Source organism: Drosophila innubila, assembly GCF_004354385.1.
Source record: "Drosophila innubila isolate TH190305 chromosome 3L unlocalized genomic scaffold, UK_Dinn_1.0 0_D_3L, whole genome shotgun sequence".
Classification (NCBI taxonomy): Eukaryota; Metazoa; Arthropoda; class Insecta; order Diptera; family Drosophilidae; genus Drosophila; species Drosophila innubila.
The window spans coordinates 17,182,659-17,202,011 of NW_022995376.1; the positions used below are offsets into that span (position 1 = coordinate 17,182,659).

At 37.8% G+C, this 19,353-nt stretch overlaps 1 protein-coding gene across 2 annotated transcripts in view; it reads right to left on the reverse strand.

Annotated features, from left to right (window-relative positions):
- The window catches only part of LOC117787079 (cyclin-dependent kinase 14), a 71,326-nt gene that overhangs the window by 11,712 nt on the left and 40,261 nt on the right, over positions 1–19,353 (reverse strand). Inside the window, exons 4-5 of one of the 2 annotated variants that reach the window (XM_034625523.1) lie at positions 7,095–7,133; positions 290–507 (exon numbers count right to left, since the gene is read on the reverse strand). In XM_034625523.1, the coding sequence (XP_034481414.1) occupies positions 290–507; positions 7,095–7,133 (257 nt within the window). The remainder of the gene's footprint in view (positions 1–289; positions 508–7,094; positions 7,134–19,353) is intronic. The other variant, XM_034625524.1, reaches the window with a different exon arrangement.

Genomic DNA, 19,353 nt, shown 5'->3' on the forward strand with positions numbered 1-19,353 from the left:
CTAAAACCGCTTGAGAATTACAAGGCGCACGAATGTGCAAAGAGCGCACAAAAGTATGCAATGTTTTTGTGGGTTGTATAGAAAGACGGAGCACATACTCAAAGTTAGAGTGAGAGAAAGAACATCATAAATAAAGGAACTGCTTGACTGACCACAAAGATTTATCAAACGACCAGGCTATAAAGTACAGTTAGCAATTGTGTGTGTGTGTGTGTGTAAGTGTTAATTTATTGAAATTGATGAAAATTGATGGTGAGAAATGCGAGAGAGAGAGAGAGAGCGTACTTACACCAAATGCACTAAAACGTTTTCGTCGCGGATGTGGATCCTGTTTATTGAGAAATACCTCGGACTTGGGTCTGGGCGGCTTCTTGGGTCGCATCACAACATGCGAATGGTATTTCATCTCCTCCCTGATGTCCTCATCCAACAGTTTGCTGTCCGACGATACCGACAACTGTCGCTGTACGCGATCATGATGGTCGGTGCTATCCGTGCTGCGCCAGTCTGTAAATGGCAAAAAAAAATACAAAAATAAGTAGAAAAGTATGAAAAATGTGCAGCTTAATGAGTTGTACAAGTGCTTGGCGCGAAAGGGCAGCCAACTGAGAGACTACTTAAAAATCTAAATTAGTGAGTCCCCAGCCCAAGCAGACTGAGAAGCGAAAAACAAAGGCCAAAAGCCGACAAATGGCCAACAGAAGAAGCACGGCAAAAGAGGCTCTACTCAAGCACCTCCAAGTGCTGTACTACAACTACCAACTACCAACTGCCAACTGACAACTGGGCAAAAAAAAAAACAGAAGGATTGTTGGCTTTTGCATAATGAGCAACGTTCGTTCTTTTCGTACAGTTGAGTTGTTAGCAAGTTTCCTCATTACGCCGTCGTCATCATCAATACTGAAGCATAAAGCCTTGAAACAGTTCTGGAAAATTGTGGAAAAAACTGTGAAAACATGCCATGTTTACACATTGCCACAATCAACACCGCAAAGCCAAAAGTGAAAACCGAAACGGATCGAATTGGTTGCCGACAACTCTGAATAATAAAGGAGCACAAATAATAAAAATGTTTCAAAAGAATAACACTCAGCAGTGGCAGTGGCAGAATCAGGAGCAACTGCAAACTGCAGGGACAGGAGCAGGGGCAGGGACAGGGACAGGGGCAACAGTCAGCAGTTGAAAGTTGGTCTAGGGCAAAGTTTTGCACTCGCAGCTGGTTGTAATTGAATGCATTGCGGCCAGGAGTCGACATCCTTTATACCGCGAAACCAGGGCGGCATCGACATGAATGTGGGCGTGGCCTTTGCCTGGGGGCTGTGTCCAGATTGCGGCACTGGGTCACCTAGTAACCTGGTGATATTCATTGACTTGGGAGCGTCGACGAGCGATGCTTTCATTTGCTTTTGCAATTTGTTTGCATTGCCACTGCCACGCCCACGTCGACGCCCACGCCCACACAAACGGCAGCTCAACATTCTCACTAACCCTCACCTGCTCCCTGTTCAATCCCTAGCTACGCTCTGTTTGTTTGGCTTTCTATTTGAGCACTAATTACATTTTAAATTATGTTTGCTTTTGGCATCGTGTTGTCGTTGTCGCTGTAGTTGCTGCTGCTGGATGCAGTTGCTCCCATGACTCTTGCTTTGCTCTATGCCACCTGCAGCATTCAACTGTTTGTGTACGAGTGTGTGTGTGTGTGCGAGTGTATCTCTGTGGCTTTATTGAAATATTTATATAATAAAGTTGTAGCTGGCGGCTGTCGCCAGTTCAGTTTCAGTTGCACTTCTCGTAAATTGGTTTTGTTACAGCTTAGAATCGAGTCATGTGTCATTGCCGGGGAGGGGAAGAGAGAGGGACTTACTCTTCTGACGTGTACACTTTCAGATATATATGCATGCACATACACATGGGAGTGTAAACACCTCGACTTGCAGTTCACCTTCATATGCAAATATTTATTGTATCATTTAAAGATATAAATCTTTAAGTTCTTTTTCAAAAGCAATAAATTTTTGTTAATAAAATATTGACTTCCTTATTACAATATTGAATTACAAAAGTTATTTTATGTGTTGTTTGTATTTGCTACAAAATATAAATAAACCCCATTAATTTGTTAGTTAGCTTGGAATTCATTTTAACTTTGATTGTATATTAAGCAAATTGCAATGTGATATATATAAATAAAATCAAAAAAAAACAAAATAAAATGAGATCATTCCTGTGCTGATTAAAGTTAACAAAATGTTATTGAATGCCACAGACATTTATTTTAGCAATTAATATAGAAATTTAATTATGCGTAAATCCACTTTTTTGGTTTAAATTAAATTATAATTCAGAGTATAATAATGAATGTATTTTTTAAATTTATCGATTTCATCTCCATGGGTTTTGGTAAACAATCAGTATTTTATTTAATGTTGATAAAATATAAAATCATCTACATTTTAACGTGGCCTAGCTGTACTTCAGGTACAAGAAAGCTTAAACACACTTTATCGAATCCATATTCTGTGACCACTTCTTCCTCTTCTTATTCATTTAACTGTTCCCTTTAGAGTTCACCTTAAAAATTCGCATTTTGTACACTTGGGCAACCTTTGGAATTGCATTGCTTGCGGATTTTGTAACCCAGTTCCGCAGTTTTGCAAAGCGTAACCCTCACTATAGTATGCACGAGGTTATAGTACTAAAAACTGTGCACATAACTGAAACAGTCAATGGCCTGGTGAGGCCACAGTAAAAACTCCACTTACGAGACTCACATTCAAGAAATGTCTGCCAGCTACGTCTGGCCCCATTTTTGTTTTTCACGCCTCCCCAAACGCAGAAGATGTGAATAAAAATACAAATAAAAGGAGAAGGGAGCGAAAGAGCGAAAAAAAAAAGAATAAATAAAATAAATTTAATATGCGCGCACAAGATGTTCGCTTCCGCCAGACAGTGGGACAGTGAGACAGTCGACAGTGAAACAGAATGTTGAGAAATTACAAGCATAAAAATTAAAAATTCAACAGCAGCTGATTGTGTGAGGAACGGCAAAAAACTTTGGGCAAACTGGTCTTCGTCTCCGCCTGTCTGCAGAATGTAAGGATATGAAACGGACGCTCGTTGAAAGCTAATCCGACTGTGAATACGGCAGGCGGCACAAGGACCAAGGATTTGGCATATGTACGAGTATTAGGAGTAGGTAAAGCACATAGACTCTATGCTCTTAACATATATGGCAAATGTTGACGGCGATTAAATGCGCAATATGCGCCATAAATGAGCCAAATAAAAGAAAGCGAAGAAAACTTCAATAAAAAATTCAGCTAAAAGTTGAATCATCCATGTCTAAACTCGTATCATCTAGTCTAGAGCCTTCAAGCGGAATGGCATCGTTCCCGTCGTTGTCCTGGCAGCCTCCTTACAGTCTTGGCATTGGCTCAACAATCCGATGACAACAACAAGGAAAACATTTGATTTGCAAAAATTGACTGAGCATTGGCAAAGTGGCTGTAAAATTGGAAAAATGACTCGCATGCCAGTCAAATGAGCGAGAGCGAGAGAGAGATGGAGATTTCCTTATTTTGGTATATTAGAAAGTTCTAAAAATCGAATTCTTGTGATTATTCGTCTGAGTGTGCCAACAATTGCCAATGGCACTTCGAGCTCTATCATTTGGCAATGATAACGGCGAATGGGCTAATGGAAATGGTAATGCTTGACTCCTCATGTTGCCAGAAAGACTCCTACAATGAGTATAAGTAGTTATCGATTTCATGTGCGCATATCATGAATTTTAACTGGGACATTGGAATTCTATTGCATTAAAATCAGAGAGTGTAGAGGCGTTTTTAGCTCTATTGATATTTTAATTAAATATATTACTTTAATTTGTGCTCATATTGCCACTCAAGCAATAGTTAAGCGATCTGGCAGCACCGAATAAACGCATAGCAGTGTTAAATTGGCTGCAGCCTGAAATGATGCTGAATACGAATTAAACTATTGCAAACTATTACCAAAAAGATAAGACTCTTTAAACATGGTAAAAATGTTTGTTTATTAATATTTTAACTCGAAAATGTGTCAAAATTAACTTCAAAAAGAAAACTGTCTTTGAAGAATAAAACATTAAACACAGAATGTTCTCTACAGCACGTTAACTACTTATAATATCATTATTTTTCTGTTTACAGAACATTTATGCTATCTCTGATTCATCTTGAAATTATCGCATTCAGTTTCACTTAGTTATCAGTTACATTTTCTCTGGCATTTTCATTATATTGGTTATTTCTTTGGCTGCTGTTTCTTTTACAGCATTCATAAAGTTATATGGCCAGTTTTAGTGATGCACTCAAGTGAGCACTGACACAAGTAGAATAAGAAGAGGAAGAAGAAGTCGTAACGCTCCTTGGAAGAACTCTAACTCCTTTGACGCCTTAATGTTTAAGTTTTATTACTTTTACATAGTAAAATTCTCTCAAGCGACTAACTTGAAATGCAAACAGAAATCAGAACAGGAAACGGGTCCGCACAAAAAAAGAGGAAGGGAAAAACAATGATAAAGAAAACAGAGTGCAGAAATTTTTGCGTGTAAAATGAAAACAATGAAAATTATGCAAGCGCATTACGACGTCACTGTAAAAAGCAACAAGACTACAAAAAAAAAAAAAAAATTGTGTCAAACAAAAAACGGAAATGATAAAAATAGCGGGCGCTAGAGCAGCAGACTGTAAAAGGGGAGTCAGAGTTATTTAGGATGGGAGGTAGGGAAGGAGCAAGAGTTGGCGAATCTTGGAACAGGATTGTCGCTGATGTCGCTGCCTCTTGGTGGTCATAGTTATGCAAATGCTATGCAAGGATGTCACGTCCTGCTGTGACTTAAACCCATACAAACACTTGCACGCACACATGCGACCAGGGTTGGAGCAGCTTCTATCTCTCTCTCTCTATCTCTCTTTCTGTCTCTATCTCTTTGCATATGCATCCCCACATCCACAACAGCTGAATGAGGTTCGCTTCTGTTGGCCTTTTGCATTATTGCATATTATTCGCAATTTCTGTTTACTACTCGTATTTGTTTTTGGCTTTGCAGCATTATTTATGGGTATGCGTGTGTGTGTTCCCCCCTCCTCCCTACCACCTCTGTTATACACTATCATAAAAATCACAGCAGTATGCTGAGTGGGTCACTCATGCCACACCCATCGCCTACATCGGTAGTGTGTCGTCTATAAAAAAATGAGCTTCACATAAAAAATTTTACTTTTCATTTGCATAAGTATGAAACAGCCCTCGGCGTGTGCCACCCAAGGGAGTTTGTAGTGCTTTACAAACAGCACTATGTCACATTGTTGTTCATTGTTAAATTTATACCCTGTATTCAATGTAAGTTAAGATGATTTTCATGTTATAATCTGATAAATGAAGCGGGATATATATAAGTTGAACAACTTATATATTCCTTCAGTTGTTAAGCACTACATCTCATAGTTATTCCTATAGATATCAACGCATAAAAGATGGAATAAAAAGAAATTCAATACCTATTGTTAATATGTTAATTTCATTATCTCTGCCCATCTTCTATACTCTCTTTTGCTTCTTTTTGTTATTATTAAATCATTGCTTTAGTGTTATTTTTTTTATTAAGTTTTGTTTAATTTTTTTATAGTTTTCAAAGCAAAACAGCACACTCACTTCTTATACATATTATGTAAGGAGTATTTAATAGTCCATCAGTATTTCTCGTCATCTCTCTATCTTTTTCCCTTTCTCTTTTTTTTTGTTAGTGTTTGTTATTATTCATATGCGCGTGTCGCGCATTTGCGTAAAAATTTAATAAAGCAAAACATTTGGGCAAACTCGTCGAACCAGAAGTAGCAACTGCTGCTCCCTTCACCAACCTGCCCCCTCCCATACCCAAAAAAATAAAATATATATCTGTGTGTAAGTGTGTGTGTGTGTGTGTGTGTATTTATGCGTGGGAGTTTGGCTCTTCCTTTGGACTTCCTTGGGCATATTGCAAAACGGACAGGAAACAGCATTTTGATAAATGCAATGGGACAAACGCGGACGTTGGCCATCGACAACGAATTTCAAATTGGGCAACCAGACACACACACACACACAGACACAACCACACACACACACTCACACCCATACAACCATCAGTTGGCCAACAAAATGGGGTTTTATCTCTGGCGACATCAAGTGTCCTCCAGCTGAATATTTGCGCTGTTTTATTTGTTTGTCTCCCCACGAATTTCCCCAACCACCACACCGCACTTCCCCCGCGCTCTTTGCTGTTTTGTTTGTGATTTATTATTCAGGCAAGAAATTAAATTTTCTGTTTTCTCTTTTTACTGCAGGCGACCCGAAGCTGTCTCCAATGTTTGGCAGCCCTTTCACTGTCCGCATTTCTTTCCCTGCCTAACACACACACACACACACATACACATCCTGGTTGTCCCCGTTTAGTGCCTAAAATTTATTGTGTTGTTGCTAAATTCAATTACAAAGATGATAACCGACTATGGACAAGGAAAGGACAAGGCCAAGCTGGAGACAACGGCCGAGACTCTCAGACAAGTGCAGCTAACCAAATGCCAAAGGGATTTTCAATATTGCATCCTTGAATCCTTGTTGTTACCACACCCTTACCCCTCCCGCTTAAGCAGCGGCAGCTTAAGGCTCAGACCATTTTGGACGTTCGGCAAATGTCTCAATATGAAAATGATAACCCGCTGCGTTTTATCATTACTTTTGGCTGTCGGCTGCACTCGTCGCACAAGGACAACAAGGACTAAGTTGACGATGACAATGACAAACACAACTTCTAATGGCAACAACAACACATTTAACAATGGCATAAAGCCATGACATCTATTTTAATGACATTTTGAAAGCTTTGCCCATAAAATATGAGCATTTAAATTGCTGTCAAACACAACAAAAAAGGATCATAAAAACTATTACGAGTCTGAGTAATTTCCGCATTTGAAGGCATGCAAAGTTTAGTTTAGCATAACTAATACTACTTTTACTACTTCCACTAAATCTATTTTAAAGCTAGAAAATTGTTTGATTCGCATTACCTTGTGGTTTATTATTATCATTTTTCGCAGATTCTTGTGCTAAAAATAAAAGGTAGAAGAAAAAATGTGCAAAAATTTAAATTAAAATTTTGTGGAAATTAAGCAAATTTTCAGATTAAGCAACTAAATCAATAATTGCAATTTAAAACTAGTTGCGTTATGAGTTAAAGATAAATATTTATAAATATAGGTAAATGGGTATTTAAAGCAAATATAGAAGCATTTTAAAAACAATTGTTTAAAATCGTACATAAATTTTATAAGCATAAACATTTACTGAACTTGTATACGAATAATTAATAGGATATATATATATTTGTTTAAGTGATTGTAATTGTGTGATGTGAAACAATCCAAGTTGGCATAAGAAAATTTGGTAAATGAAAAATCTGTAGATATTCTAATTAAGTGTGATACTCTTACATATTTTTCTAACAAATATTTATGTGTGTTCTTAATTTGTATAATACTATTTAGTTTATGATTTTTATATTTTTGTGTTAATTTTTTTTTTTAAATTTATATGTTAAATGATTACTACTTTTTAAATGTTATGTTAATTTATCATTTTAAAGAATAGAATTCATTGATATGCATACATTGACAGCATATGTCTAGGCTAGAATACCCCAACTCAAACCGTGTTCTTACAGAGTAGAAGTTAATGCCACTTTCAAATGCAGCCCAATCCTAGGAGATTGCTAAGCTTATTGAACAATTTATTTAGTTTAGTGCAATGTGCAACCAAATCTCGAAACAGTACAGCCAATCAATTATTTATACACATTACGGTGTATGTGTTTGTGTGATTGTGAGTGTGTTTATATATCGATTTGGGAACGTTGTAAGCTGTATATAGTGCAGAGTGTACACGTAATCCACTCAGACTCATTCACAGTCCAGGACCATTACACGCTTGTTGACCAACCAACAACCAACAAGCAATGCTCCTCTCTCCACCTCTCTGCTTCTTCCCTCTTCCCGCTCACTTAAATCGCTACTCGCTTACAGCTAACTTTGTTGACAAAATAAAAGCATAAATCGCGCGTAATAATTGGCCAAAAAGCACATTTAATGGCTTACAGCAATGTCAAGGATGTGGACAATGGCAAGCAAAATGTGGCAAGTTGACTGTGGCAGTGGCAAGTCGATTTTGCTGTGACTCCTTAAGAGATTTACTTCTTGGTTATATATTACTTTTCGCACGCCCGCACACACTCGAAAACACACACGAAAGTGGTCAAGATGGAGGCCAAATTTGGCTCGTATGTTGCCATAATATTGAATAAAGAATTGACATTTGATTAGAGATTTAAACGCAATGTTGGTTTAGCTGAGTTCCTTGTGATTCACTTTGTTCCAAGTTGTTGCCTGTGGTCTGTTCTTAGCCAGGAACAGCATATCCTTTCGTTCATCACTTCCAATTACCGCTTATTTATTGCTTTATTTTCATTTTGGTCGTAACCTAAGAGGATATCACAGGGGAAAGGGGTTAAAGCATTGCCCGAGGACAGCAAATTGATTTGCTCTTGTGTGTGTGTGTGTGTGGATTAAGACGATGCTCTGTCGTCTGAGGATTTTGTTGGCATACTCTGCTCTAAACCCTATCTTGGCCAACGGCGGGATTTATTAAGACCTGTGTTCTTAGATATAGAGGGGCAGAGAGAGAAAGAGAGAGAGGAAGACAGGGAAGGGGAAAGAGAGATAGAGCTTGAGAAAAAACAACAGCATCTCCTTCTCTGTTGATTGTGTTTAATTACTCAAACCAAACGACAGAATGTCGAACATTGATTTTCATTTGGGTTGTAATGAAAAGCGTTTCCAATTAGAAAACACCAGAAGGGATACACTTGTTGTTCTTTTTCTTCTCAATGTTGTTGCTGTTGTTTTTGTTGTTGTGCTGGCGACTCTTACAAGGCACAAAACACGTACAAAACAATTTGTTGGTCCATCGCGTTTGAGCCAAATAATTGCTGAAATTGAGTTGGTAGTTTGGAATACGGATTTTGTGTATGGATTTGTGTTTGCCTTTGTTGACAGCAATTTGATTGTGGCGCCAACACACACATAATTACTCATGCCACATGTTGCACGCGACAAGGCGAGACAATTATAAAAAAACATATGCAGACAAAGCACTCAATCATGATTGACAGTCGCAAGTGTCGACAAATTGGAAGGCAACAACATAAAAAAAAAAAAAAAACACAAAAAACAAATCACATTTCAATAAATATTTAGATAACAGAATTCAATTATGTACGGTGGAAACTCGAGTTGACGCACATTAAACAAGCTGTAGAAAATATAGACATAATACTGTGTTTATATTTATCAAACAATTTCAGGAATTCAAATTACCAATACAAACTAATTTTAGTTGTCCAACGGTTTTAATTTTACCTTCATATTTAGACCCACTAAATTTTGTTTAATGAAATTTGTAATTTTTTGAACGAGTCTAAGTTTCCATTACAATTTAATACGGATTAATTATTTTGTATGTTTGTTTATGGAAGACTAAAATAATAGTGCAATATAAAATAAGGTTCGAAATTTATGTAATTATTTTATTTTGTTGTACTTTTAGCGGATTCGGCTTTGTTTTATTATATGGTTGAGAAAAGAATCAACCTGGCTTTGCAAATTGTTGTGGCATTATCGGGGCTTAAAGCTACGACAATAGCACTTTGATGTTTTCGTTTTCTAATTAACTTGCGAGTTGACTGCAGCAGCCACAACAGTAAATCCTTCAAGTTACAGGCAATACAACCACAGAACCACAGAACCACATTTCGCCACACGGACACATCCTGACGAGACATGCAGGCAAACACAAGGAGCGATATTACTTAACAAATTACATAAAATTACTTTTCTTGTACGAGTAGACAAACAAAAGCAGAAGCGTACATGGAGCAGAAAGAGGGAGGAGTAAGAAATCGCTTAGCGATTACAGCTTATACAAACAGAGTTCAGGCGAAGACTGACAGACAGGCAGAGAGAGAGAGACAGAGAGAGAGAGATACGAGTACTCGTATTTTGGTCCAAAACTTGTACGTCATACGTCGAGTAAAGCGACGGCTGTCATGTCAAAATGTGTACGTCTAGGCCTTGGCTAATGGCTAAGGGGTTGTAAGGGGTGGTTGCCATGCTTTTTCCACTTTTCGACATTTTTGTTTGCAATACACAAACAAAAACAAAAACCAAACAATTGGCGGCATCATTCATCACAATGTGAACATATGACAGCATATTTTCTATGTATGTTAAAGGCTCGCTCTCTCATTCTAACATACTCGCTATCTCTCTCATTTTCTCACTGAGTGTGTCCACATTAAAATTGGCAAAACAAAATGTTACATGCAAAAATCTGGGGGCAGACAAATGACGTTGATGCTAATTAAAAGCGGTATCTGCAGCACAAACAGACATAGACAGCAGAGAATTTGCTTGGGATCAAATGACGGCATACACAACGTAATGGATACGCCGAAAAGTTGACGACCGCAATGACAGCTAGGACAGGGAGAGGGAGGGTGAGAAGATGGAAGGGTAACTGCTTCCGGTTACATTTAATGAAATGCCAAAAGTAAACTGAATACTCGTATGCACGGCAAATGGTCCAAAGGGGAAAGGTTCTTAGCCATGTTCAAAAGTGGCAAAAACCAAATGCAATTACTAACGGAAAATTAGTGCTAGCATTGTGCATAAAAGTTGACTGCACAAACACACACACACACACAAGCCAGACACACATGGCGTATGCTTAATTTCCGACTGCGCTTTTGTGCTGCTTATTATACTTCACACACACATTTATACATTTATAGTTAGTATATATACTTAGTACGAGTATATGTGAAGTGTGCGCAAATTATGCTCATCATTGTGACACAATTAGCGGGGCCAAGCCCTCAGGATGCATTGCAGGACGTAGGGGAGGCAACTTAACCCTAATGGATGCATTTCCCAGCAACAGACCCAACATCATCACCATCAGCAGCTGCTTTGGCGTCAACTCTGCAATTTTCTCATTTTCATATTTTTTATGCTTTCTTCTATGAAAGTCATTTCATGCATGCGAAATTAGTTTATGTGCGCAATTTCAAAAGAAGTGTTAAGGATATGGCACCACAGGGATAGGGTAAGCACGAAAAACCGCAGAAAATTTCACACTAAACGTTGTCATTATGCAACATTGTTGCGGGTGTGGCCAACACTGTAGCATGACTGAAGTCATAGTTATGGATATGGCAAAGGGAACGGATACGGTAACAGGAAGTCGGAGTTAGGCTGTACATCCGGTAGTTTCGGTTGCCTTTGCGGTTGTCTTTTGTCTTACCAAAAAAGCCCAAGGACTTTAAGCACAAATCTCATGTCATATTGTGAGTGACTTTCCGAGACTTTCCAAGACTTCACTTAGCAAAGCTTTTCGCCAAATTGTGTCAGACATATGATAACAATGTTGATATACTCCATTCCCTTGGCAAATTTATAGAAAGAACTTTGCTAGTAATTAAAAATTAAAGCACACTCTTGGAATGTCATGTGTGTTAAATAATTATTAACATTGTAGATTATAGTTATTATTAACAAAACTATATAAAAATAATTTGGAGTACCAAACTAGTTTTTTTTAATTCTTTCCCCATTTTTATACTTTTTACAACTTTTTGTTTTCATTAACTATTTATTAGCTATAATTCAAAGACTTCATAGTTAAGACAACTACTACTTACAAATGTTATTTTGAGAATATAAAATTCGGAGCTTATTTTCGATATCAATTTTCATTCTTTAATTATTATTATTGGATTCAAAAACTTCATCTTTAATTCCAGCCAATTTCACCCTCAGTTAAGCTTCAATTCCCATTCGAAATTAATCAAAATGCTGTCAACATTTGTCACAGTTAAAAGTAGTTATGGCAACAAAATACATTAATCTACGTATGCCTAATTAAATTTCAGCTACTTTCAGCTACAGTCCTTTGCCATTTAGTTATTGGCCACATTTATTGTTGTGGCAAAATATTTATCAAAATCCCCTCGACTGAAACATCAATCTCAGCTGCAATTTGTCGTTCATTATTTGCTTTATAGCTGCGCTGTATTTGTTAGACGAATCGGAAATTGCACAATAGCCACAAAATGAATTGATTTCTAATGCGAATTGTTAAGACGACAACAGAGGGCAACAGTAATACGGCAATACAACAATATACAGGGCAACAGAAGGTGACTTTCTTGGAAGAAGAAGAAGGAAAAATCGCAGAAGGAGCAGTCAATTCAATTGTTGGAGCTGGAGAGCTGGCGAGATAAATATACAGTGGATAATATTGTGGCATCAATGGCAGCTAAAAGAAAATTCAATTTACTTGCAACCGCTGTGAATGTGGCAGCTGCAACTGCAGCTAATAATAATAAAATGTATGCTGCGAGAATATTAATATGCAATCAAATGTTGTTGCAATTGCAGAGTTTATCAATAATATTTTTACAACCCGCAACGTTAAATGAGATTGAAGTCCATTGGAAAAAAAAGTTGCTTTAAGTAATTGAAAATTGTGCGCCCTTTGCCAGCGCTTTTTAATTAACTTCAAAAGGTCCCCGGGCGAGATCCCAGATGGACTCTCTGTCTCGCGCTTTGCTCGTTTATTGGCCACTGATTTGTGGCAATGGCAAATAAAGCCCGTGGGCGTGGCCAAATTGCAGCCACTGTAGCAGCCACTGTTGCTGCAAAGTATCATCAATCTGCAACATGCGAGCGGCACAAAAAACGTTGCACGTTTCCGTCAAGCGGTCGTCATAAAGCAATCGAGTTGCAGTAGCAGGAGAGAACTGTTTGCCACAGGCAACAACACATGGACTAGCCAGCACTTGGAGCATGAGGCATGCGGCAGGGGCATGTGGCAGGGAAGAAGTGAGAAACAAAAGGCACGTAGACAATTTCAGTACGTTGGCAATGGCAATGGCAATGGTAATAGAACGCCAGCAGGGACATCAATGGACACCAGGAGCACTGCACGCACTCAACAGAGACATTTGCTTGGTCAATAGACTGACAATGCCAAAATGCTACGCACAGTGGTCGCTCCACGCACAGTGGCACAGTTGCACGCAGGGGGTGATACCACATAATGGATTAATATATCGAGATGAATGACAGGCAGAAATACATAGCTACAGAAGTATGACTGTAATTTCCGTTTATGAATTAGTAATCGATTGATGTGTTGCACATTGACAAAGTTATCGATACATGTGTATACTTAAAGCTATTTTGTTAGTTTTTGATAATTTAATTTAGATAAGTAAGTAAAGTGTAATATCGATTAATTTTCTGTACTGTAAGCAATGAATATAGATTGATTTATCGAATATGTATCGATTAAAACAAATGAAGTTATCTATTGTAACTGAATTAAATGTAAATTTTGCTGTTAGAAGTTCTCGATTCAAGGAAACTGTATCGATAGGTAAATCGAACATTATAAGATTTAAGGAATCAATCGAACAAACTTCAAGTTATCGACGCTGTTTTTGACTGATTAAACGTTAGATTGCCCAATATATGGTTTTATTCAAGCCAGACGACAGCCCATCAACTTGTCCAGGAGCCTCTTGAAAGTCCAATCAGGCGCCTAAGTAGAGGTTTAGCTCACAGTGCTTTGTTCATATGTAAACGACAATCAACTTGAAAAGCAGCTAGCCACAAAATCGTAATGGGAATAATTTGCAGCAATTTCATTCAAAAAGCCTCTTACACACACACTCACACACACCCACACATATACGTCGAGTCACGTAAATGACAATCAAAATTTGAAGTAGAGGCAAAGCTGGCAGGAAGGAAGAAAGCATGTAGTGTCCTATGTCCAGAGTCTGCAATGTGTCGAACTGACCAAATCAAATGCGTGTGCCACACACATACATATGTATGCATGTATATGTATGTAGATATATGCCCCAAGGCTATCAAAGTCAACGCATAGAATTGAGGCGTTATCTGCAGTGGCAGACAGGACGAGGATACAGGACAAAGTCTCCCTCAAATGTAGTTCTCCCCATAGACCAATACAAATACAGTGAGGCAACCGCAGCTGAAGCTGCTTATAATCTAAGCACACACGTGTGTGCGTTACGTATGCCTGTGTGTGTGTGTGTGTGTGTGTGTGAATATCCTTGTAACACATTCTACATACAGGACAAGCGTTAGTTACATGGCCCAACCGCCACTTTGTCATATTATGAATCCTAATTCCGTTGGAGGCCGTGACCTGAGGCTCTCCCCTCTCTCTCTCTCTCTCTCTGTCTCTCTCTCTCTCTCCCTGCCTCGCTCTTGTGTGAGCTCCTGATGACGTTATGGATACTTCAGCTGTCACTCAAAATGTGTTCGAGCTGCGCGTTGATTGCAAACGAAGTGTTCATCTTGCCTCTCTACCTTCTTTCTCTCTCCATCCCTCTCTCCCTCGACAAGGACTTAAAGATATTTCGCTTTAAGCTTTAGTAAGCTTTTTATTATGTCTGCTGGTTTAGTTGGGGGAATGAGAATGTGGGAAAATGTGTCTACAAGAATTTATAATGACAAGCGTGAATTTTCATATTTTAGTCGAGGGGGCGTGGCACTGCCCAGGGGGCATTGTTAGCCCCATCGGTTGCAATAAAATGCGCATCAAATTGTCTTGGCGGTACGAAGCAGGGTTGCCACACTATTAAAAAGTTTGCCACCCCCGCCGGCTAAAATGAAGAAAAGAAACTGGACAAAAAAGAAGGCAACGAGTTGTCTGCCTTTTGTGCGTTTTTCAACTTCATATTGGAGCTGTGGCTCCATAATGAGCTTAGTATGCAAAATGGTAGACGGGAATTGTCAAAAAGATTCATTTTCGGACAGTTTTACAGTTATTTGCTTCTACTGAAAATGATGAGACGACGCGTCGCGACTTTGGACAATGCCCAAAATTGGCTGCTGCTGGCGAAGCAACTTTAAAATTTCCACGAGCGTGAGGAGTAGGGGTAAGTAGAGGGGGTAGCTGCTCCATAACTTTTGCTTAGTTGTGTGTGGACAAAGTTTTCAAAGGAAATTGATTACATTAGCTAGGGAACTGGGGAAAATGATCTTATTATGCCGCAGCGTTGCAAAAACATTTTATGTTAGTTCCAGTGGCATTACTCATAGTTATCTAAAAACAAGTTGGCAGCACCGACAAAAATCGATATTAAACGAATTACGCGACTTTTTGCGCTTTTTTAGAGTGCTTCACAGCGACAGCTACTAAATATGTGTTTTTTTTTTGGTGTTGGGGTGCACTCACATTTATAACGATGATAAAATTTGTTTGTAAATCATTTAAGCGATAAAAAAAAGTATCGCAGAATTTACTGAATGAATTTGTTAGTAGACAATCTAATTCTCGTTAAATAAAAGTTACTGTAAAGGCTTGATTTTTGAGGGTAAAATTGTATTTTCAATTTAATTTCTCTGCCGAAAACGGTTTCAATTTTAGTACAATTCCTTTTTTTTTATTTGGCACATTTAAAATTTAAACAAAATTGTAATTCAAAACGAATTTCTGAGAATATTTTGGAATATTTCACAAAGATTCCAGATAACTCGTTATTTTATTCAGTCATTTTACATTTCTCCAGCCAATTAGCAAAGTTTTTTCTTTCCGTTCCAAGTAAATTGCAAATGCTCGACCTTTGCTCTTGCTTAGACATCCCTCAAATCTCCAGTTGAAAAATCTTTATGCAAATGCGGCGCGATAAGCGTAAAAACACCCAAAACGATTCTCAAACAGCAAAAAATGGACCGCAAATTTTCCATGTCAATGCATAAGTCGCTTCATTAGCCAAAAAACCAAAAAAATGTCTCACGCGAGATGACATCAAACAAAAATCTACACAACAGTAAAGCGAAGCACAAAACACAACACTTCCCCAACAAAATCATTAAAAATGCGGTGCACAAAATATAAAAAAGGGATAAAAAAAGACTTGGGAGAGCTCTAAGCGGAACAAAACAAATAACGGAAAGAAAAGGCGACATGTTTTTGCTTCGTTAATAAACTGCAACGAATTTGACAGCGGTGCGGAGAAGAAAACCACAAGAAGGGCTGTCTAACCGCAAGGCGACAAGACGGTTCTTCTAATGCTTCCAGGGTATAAAAGAAAAACCAGCCAAACTGTCAAAGGGTTTCTCGCAGCGAAAAACAAATGGCACCCCCACAGCAAGAACAGCCCCAAAACAAGGGAAAAAAATATAACGAAAAAATCACTTAAAGTATTTTGCCAATAAATTTAAATCACAGACAGTAAGGAGGCAAGGGAGCACAAGGAGCTTTGCCGAAACAATAGACAACGAGTCCTGGCAGTTCAAAAAAGTGAGGGAGACTCTTCGTGTAGGCTGAAGAAAAAATGTAAAAAAAAACAAACGACGTAATGCCTAGAAGATGAAGTAATAAAATAGACAAGATTGTCGAAGATGAAATACTCTTTTAAATACAAGTTCTATTCGCATAAGAATTCTTTTTACAAAAAAATTAAAATGTTCCCTAAAGTGGGCTTTTAGAAATTGTAGCGAATGAATGGATTTTTCTATATATTTTTTAAAGCTTTAATTATGTTTATTTTAAGATAACAATTACCAAAATTTTTCCTGTACATATTGTGTTACATATTTCTTGACAAAATAAGAATACCCTCATCAATATTCTTAAAAAAAAAAGGACCAACAATGTCACATCAAAAGCCAAATAAACTGCTAAAAGGATTTATTCGCGCGTTTTTATAAACTTGGAAGTGATAACTTAAGACACCTAAAAACACCTTTAATAAAAAAAGAGACTTCTTCAACTGAGGACACAAAATAATACTCTCAAATGTATCACAAATTCCTATTAAAAGAAAACTTACAATTGAAATTCTAATAATTTTACGAGTCACGCATAATTGTTAGAAATGATTTACAATTTGTGGGTCGGGAAACTGCTTGTTCATGTCATTTGTCAAATGCTTTATGCGAATTTGGCAAATATGTTTTTTCGTCTTTTACATTGTAACGCATTTTACAATTTTTACATGGCGCAACTTTTGTAATGGCCTAATAAATAGGGCACAGTCAAATGGAGAAGCGAGGGGAGCATTGTAAAGGTTTTTGGCAGCGCATAATTTGCACATATAAACCATAATCTTTGTTGGAGTGAAGGCTTTCAGAATAAATTGCGCATATCCTGGCCCCGCATCACATTCCCCGCACTCAGGCTCTGCTCCCCTCACACTCAACCACTCTACTGTTCCAATGGCAAACAACGACGTTGTTGAGTTGAAGATAACTTATAAATCATGTAATCAGAACAGCTACAACAACAACGAGGAAAGCCAACAGCATGAAAAACTGAAATTGCTTTTGGCTGGAACCGAGATAGAGAGAGAGAGAGAGAGAGAGAGAGAGAGAGAGAGAGAGAGAGAGAGAGGGAGAGCGAAAAGCGGGACCAAGAGGCGAACGGTCTAGCTGAGTGGGTGAATGTGCTTTCAAAGTGTGTAATTTATTGTGCGTTACATAACTTTATGATAACTTGCTTGGTACGACTTGGGTAGCTCGAGATACTTATTGATGCCAAACAATAAAACAAAGAATTCATCTCTAGTAAACGAGGAAAAATAACAAAAACTATGCAGAAACTTTCAATCACCAGTGAATAATGGTTAGATAAACTAACAAATTGTTTAATAGTTCTCTATAAAAATGTAATTTCAGCTAAAAATACTCAAACATATTTTTTGCAATTTCTTTTACGAATACAACATTTACTTTTAAAATAATTGAGAACGTTTTTTCTATAATTCCATGCATTAAAATTAATAGTTTATATTTAAACAACAGTTTTGCTTTAAATGTTAAGCTATAACTTACTAACATTGTAAGCGAAAATTATGTAACGGTGTTTACATTAAACTATATAATTTATAATTGTCTAAAGAAAAATAAAAACGTATTTAAATGGATTATATTGACAACAGTTTTTTCGAAATTACAACAAATTTATTGTAATAATGTTGGAAACTTAATTCTTGCAGTTTTACTAAATTTCTTTTAAATAAATTAAACATTTTTATGCAACTATTCAAATCAAGAACCCGCAACAATTTAGATATCTGAAATCTTAATTCAGTTCGAGCCCAGACTTCGTGTGCAGTCAAAGTTTTAAACAAGCTATTTACACATTAGTTGCTGAATGGAGTTGCAGTCAAATGGGTAAAAAGTAATCCTTTGACTAAACCCCGAAACGACCCTCGCAAATGCAATATACAAACACGCCACCTAGCGTTGAGTGCCTGGCAAGAACAAAAACAACACTGATATATGGGAAAAATGGCATAACTTCGGGGCAGACAAGACCTTGGCAATGCAGGCAGTTCACGTGCAAGGGGAAAGGGGGAAGGGGGAGTGTGCAGCAAGTTGCAAGTGTACAGTGGCAAAGACAATGGCGGTGCCTCTTTGAGTTCAAGCGGGGGCAGATATATGAGGCATGCACAGTTTCCATTTAACTATGAATAATTCTGCTTGCCGTTGTTGTTATTGCTGTGGGGCATAGCTCTTGTTGTTCTCGTTGTTGTTGTTGTTGTTGCTGCTGTGCATTTGCTTGTTAATATTTTCATTTCCGTTGCTTTATGAGCCGATTCCGTAACGCCTAGACGCCACCAGAGACACGCAGAGAGAGTGAGAGAGAGAGAGGGAGATTCTGGTATTGAGAAAGAGCTGGCAAGCGAGTTGAGTGCCCCGTTTTACAAGGACAATTACAAGAGCAACAGCTTCAAGTACAATTGAAGCAACAACAACAACAAATGAGGCTATAACAAGTCCTTGCCTCCCTTCATCATCATCATCCCCATCATCATCATGATGTTGATGATTCGCCTTATCGAGAATGTCAACGAGTCTGTAGTCTGAAGTCTAAAGTCTCGAGACAGCCTGCTCCATTGCGCCATTGTTTGCATAAAATTGCAATTTACAATTATGACAATAAAACGAGAGGGAGAATGCAAAAGACAGAGACAGAGACAGAGGCATAGATAGAGCGAGAGAGAACAAAGCAAACGCATTGGAATGCTAGCGGATTAATTCAGAGATATGATAAACCATTTAAGGACGCGTTTAAATGACAAAATTACAGACAAAATACGCGTAGATAAACAAACAGAAAATGGACGAAGAAAATGTAAACGCTGCTAAATGAGACAAGAATTTGATAAAT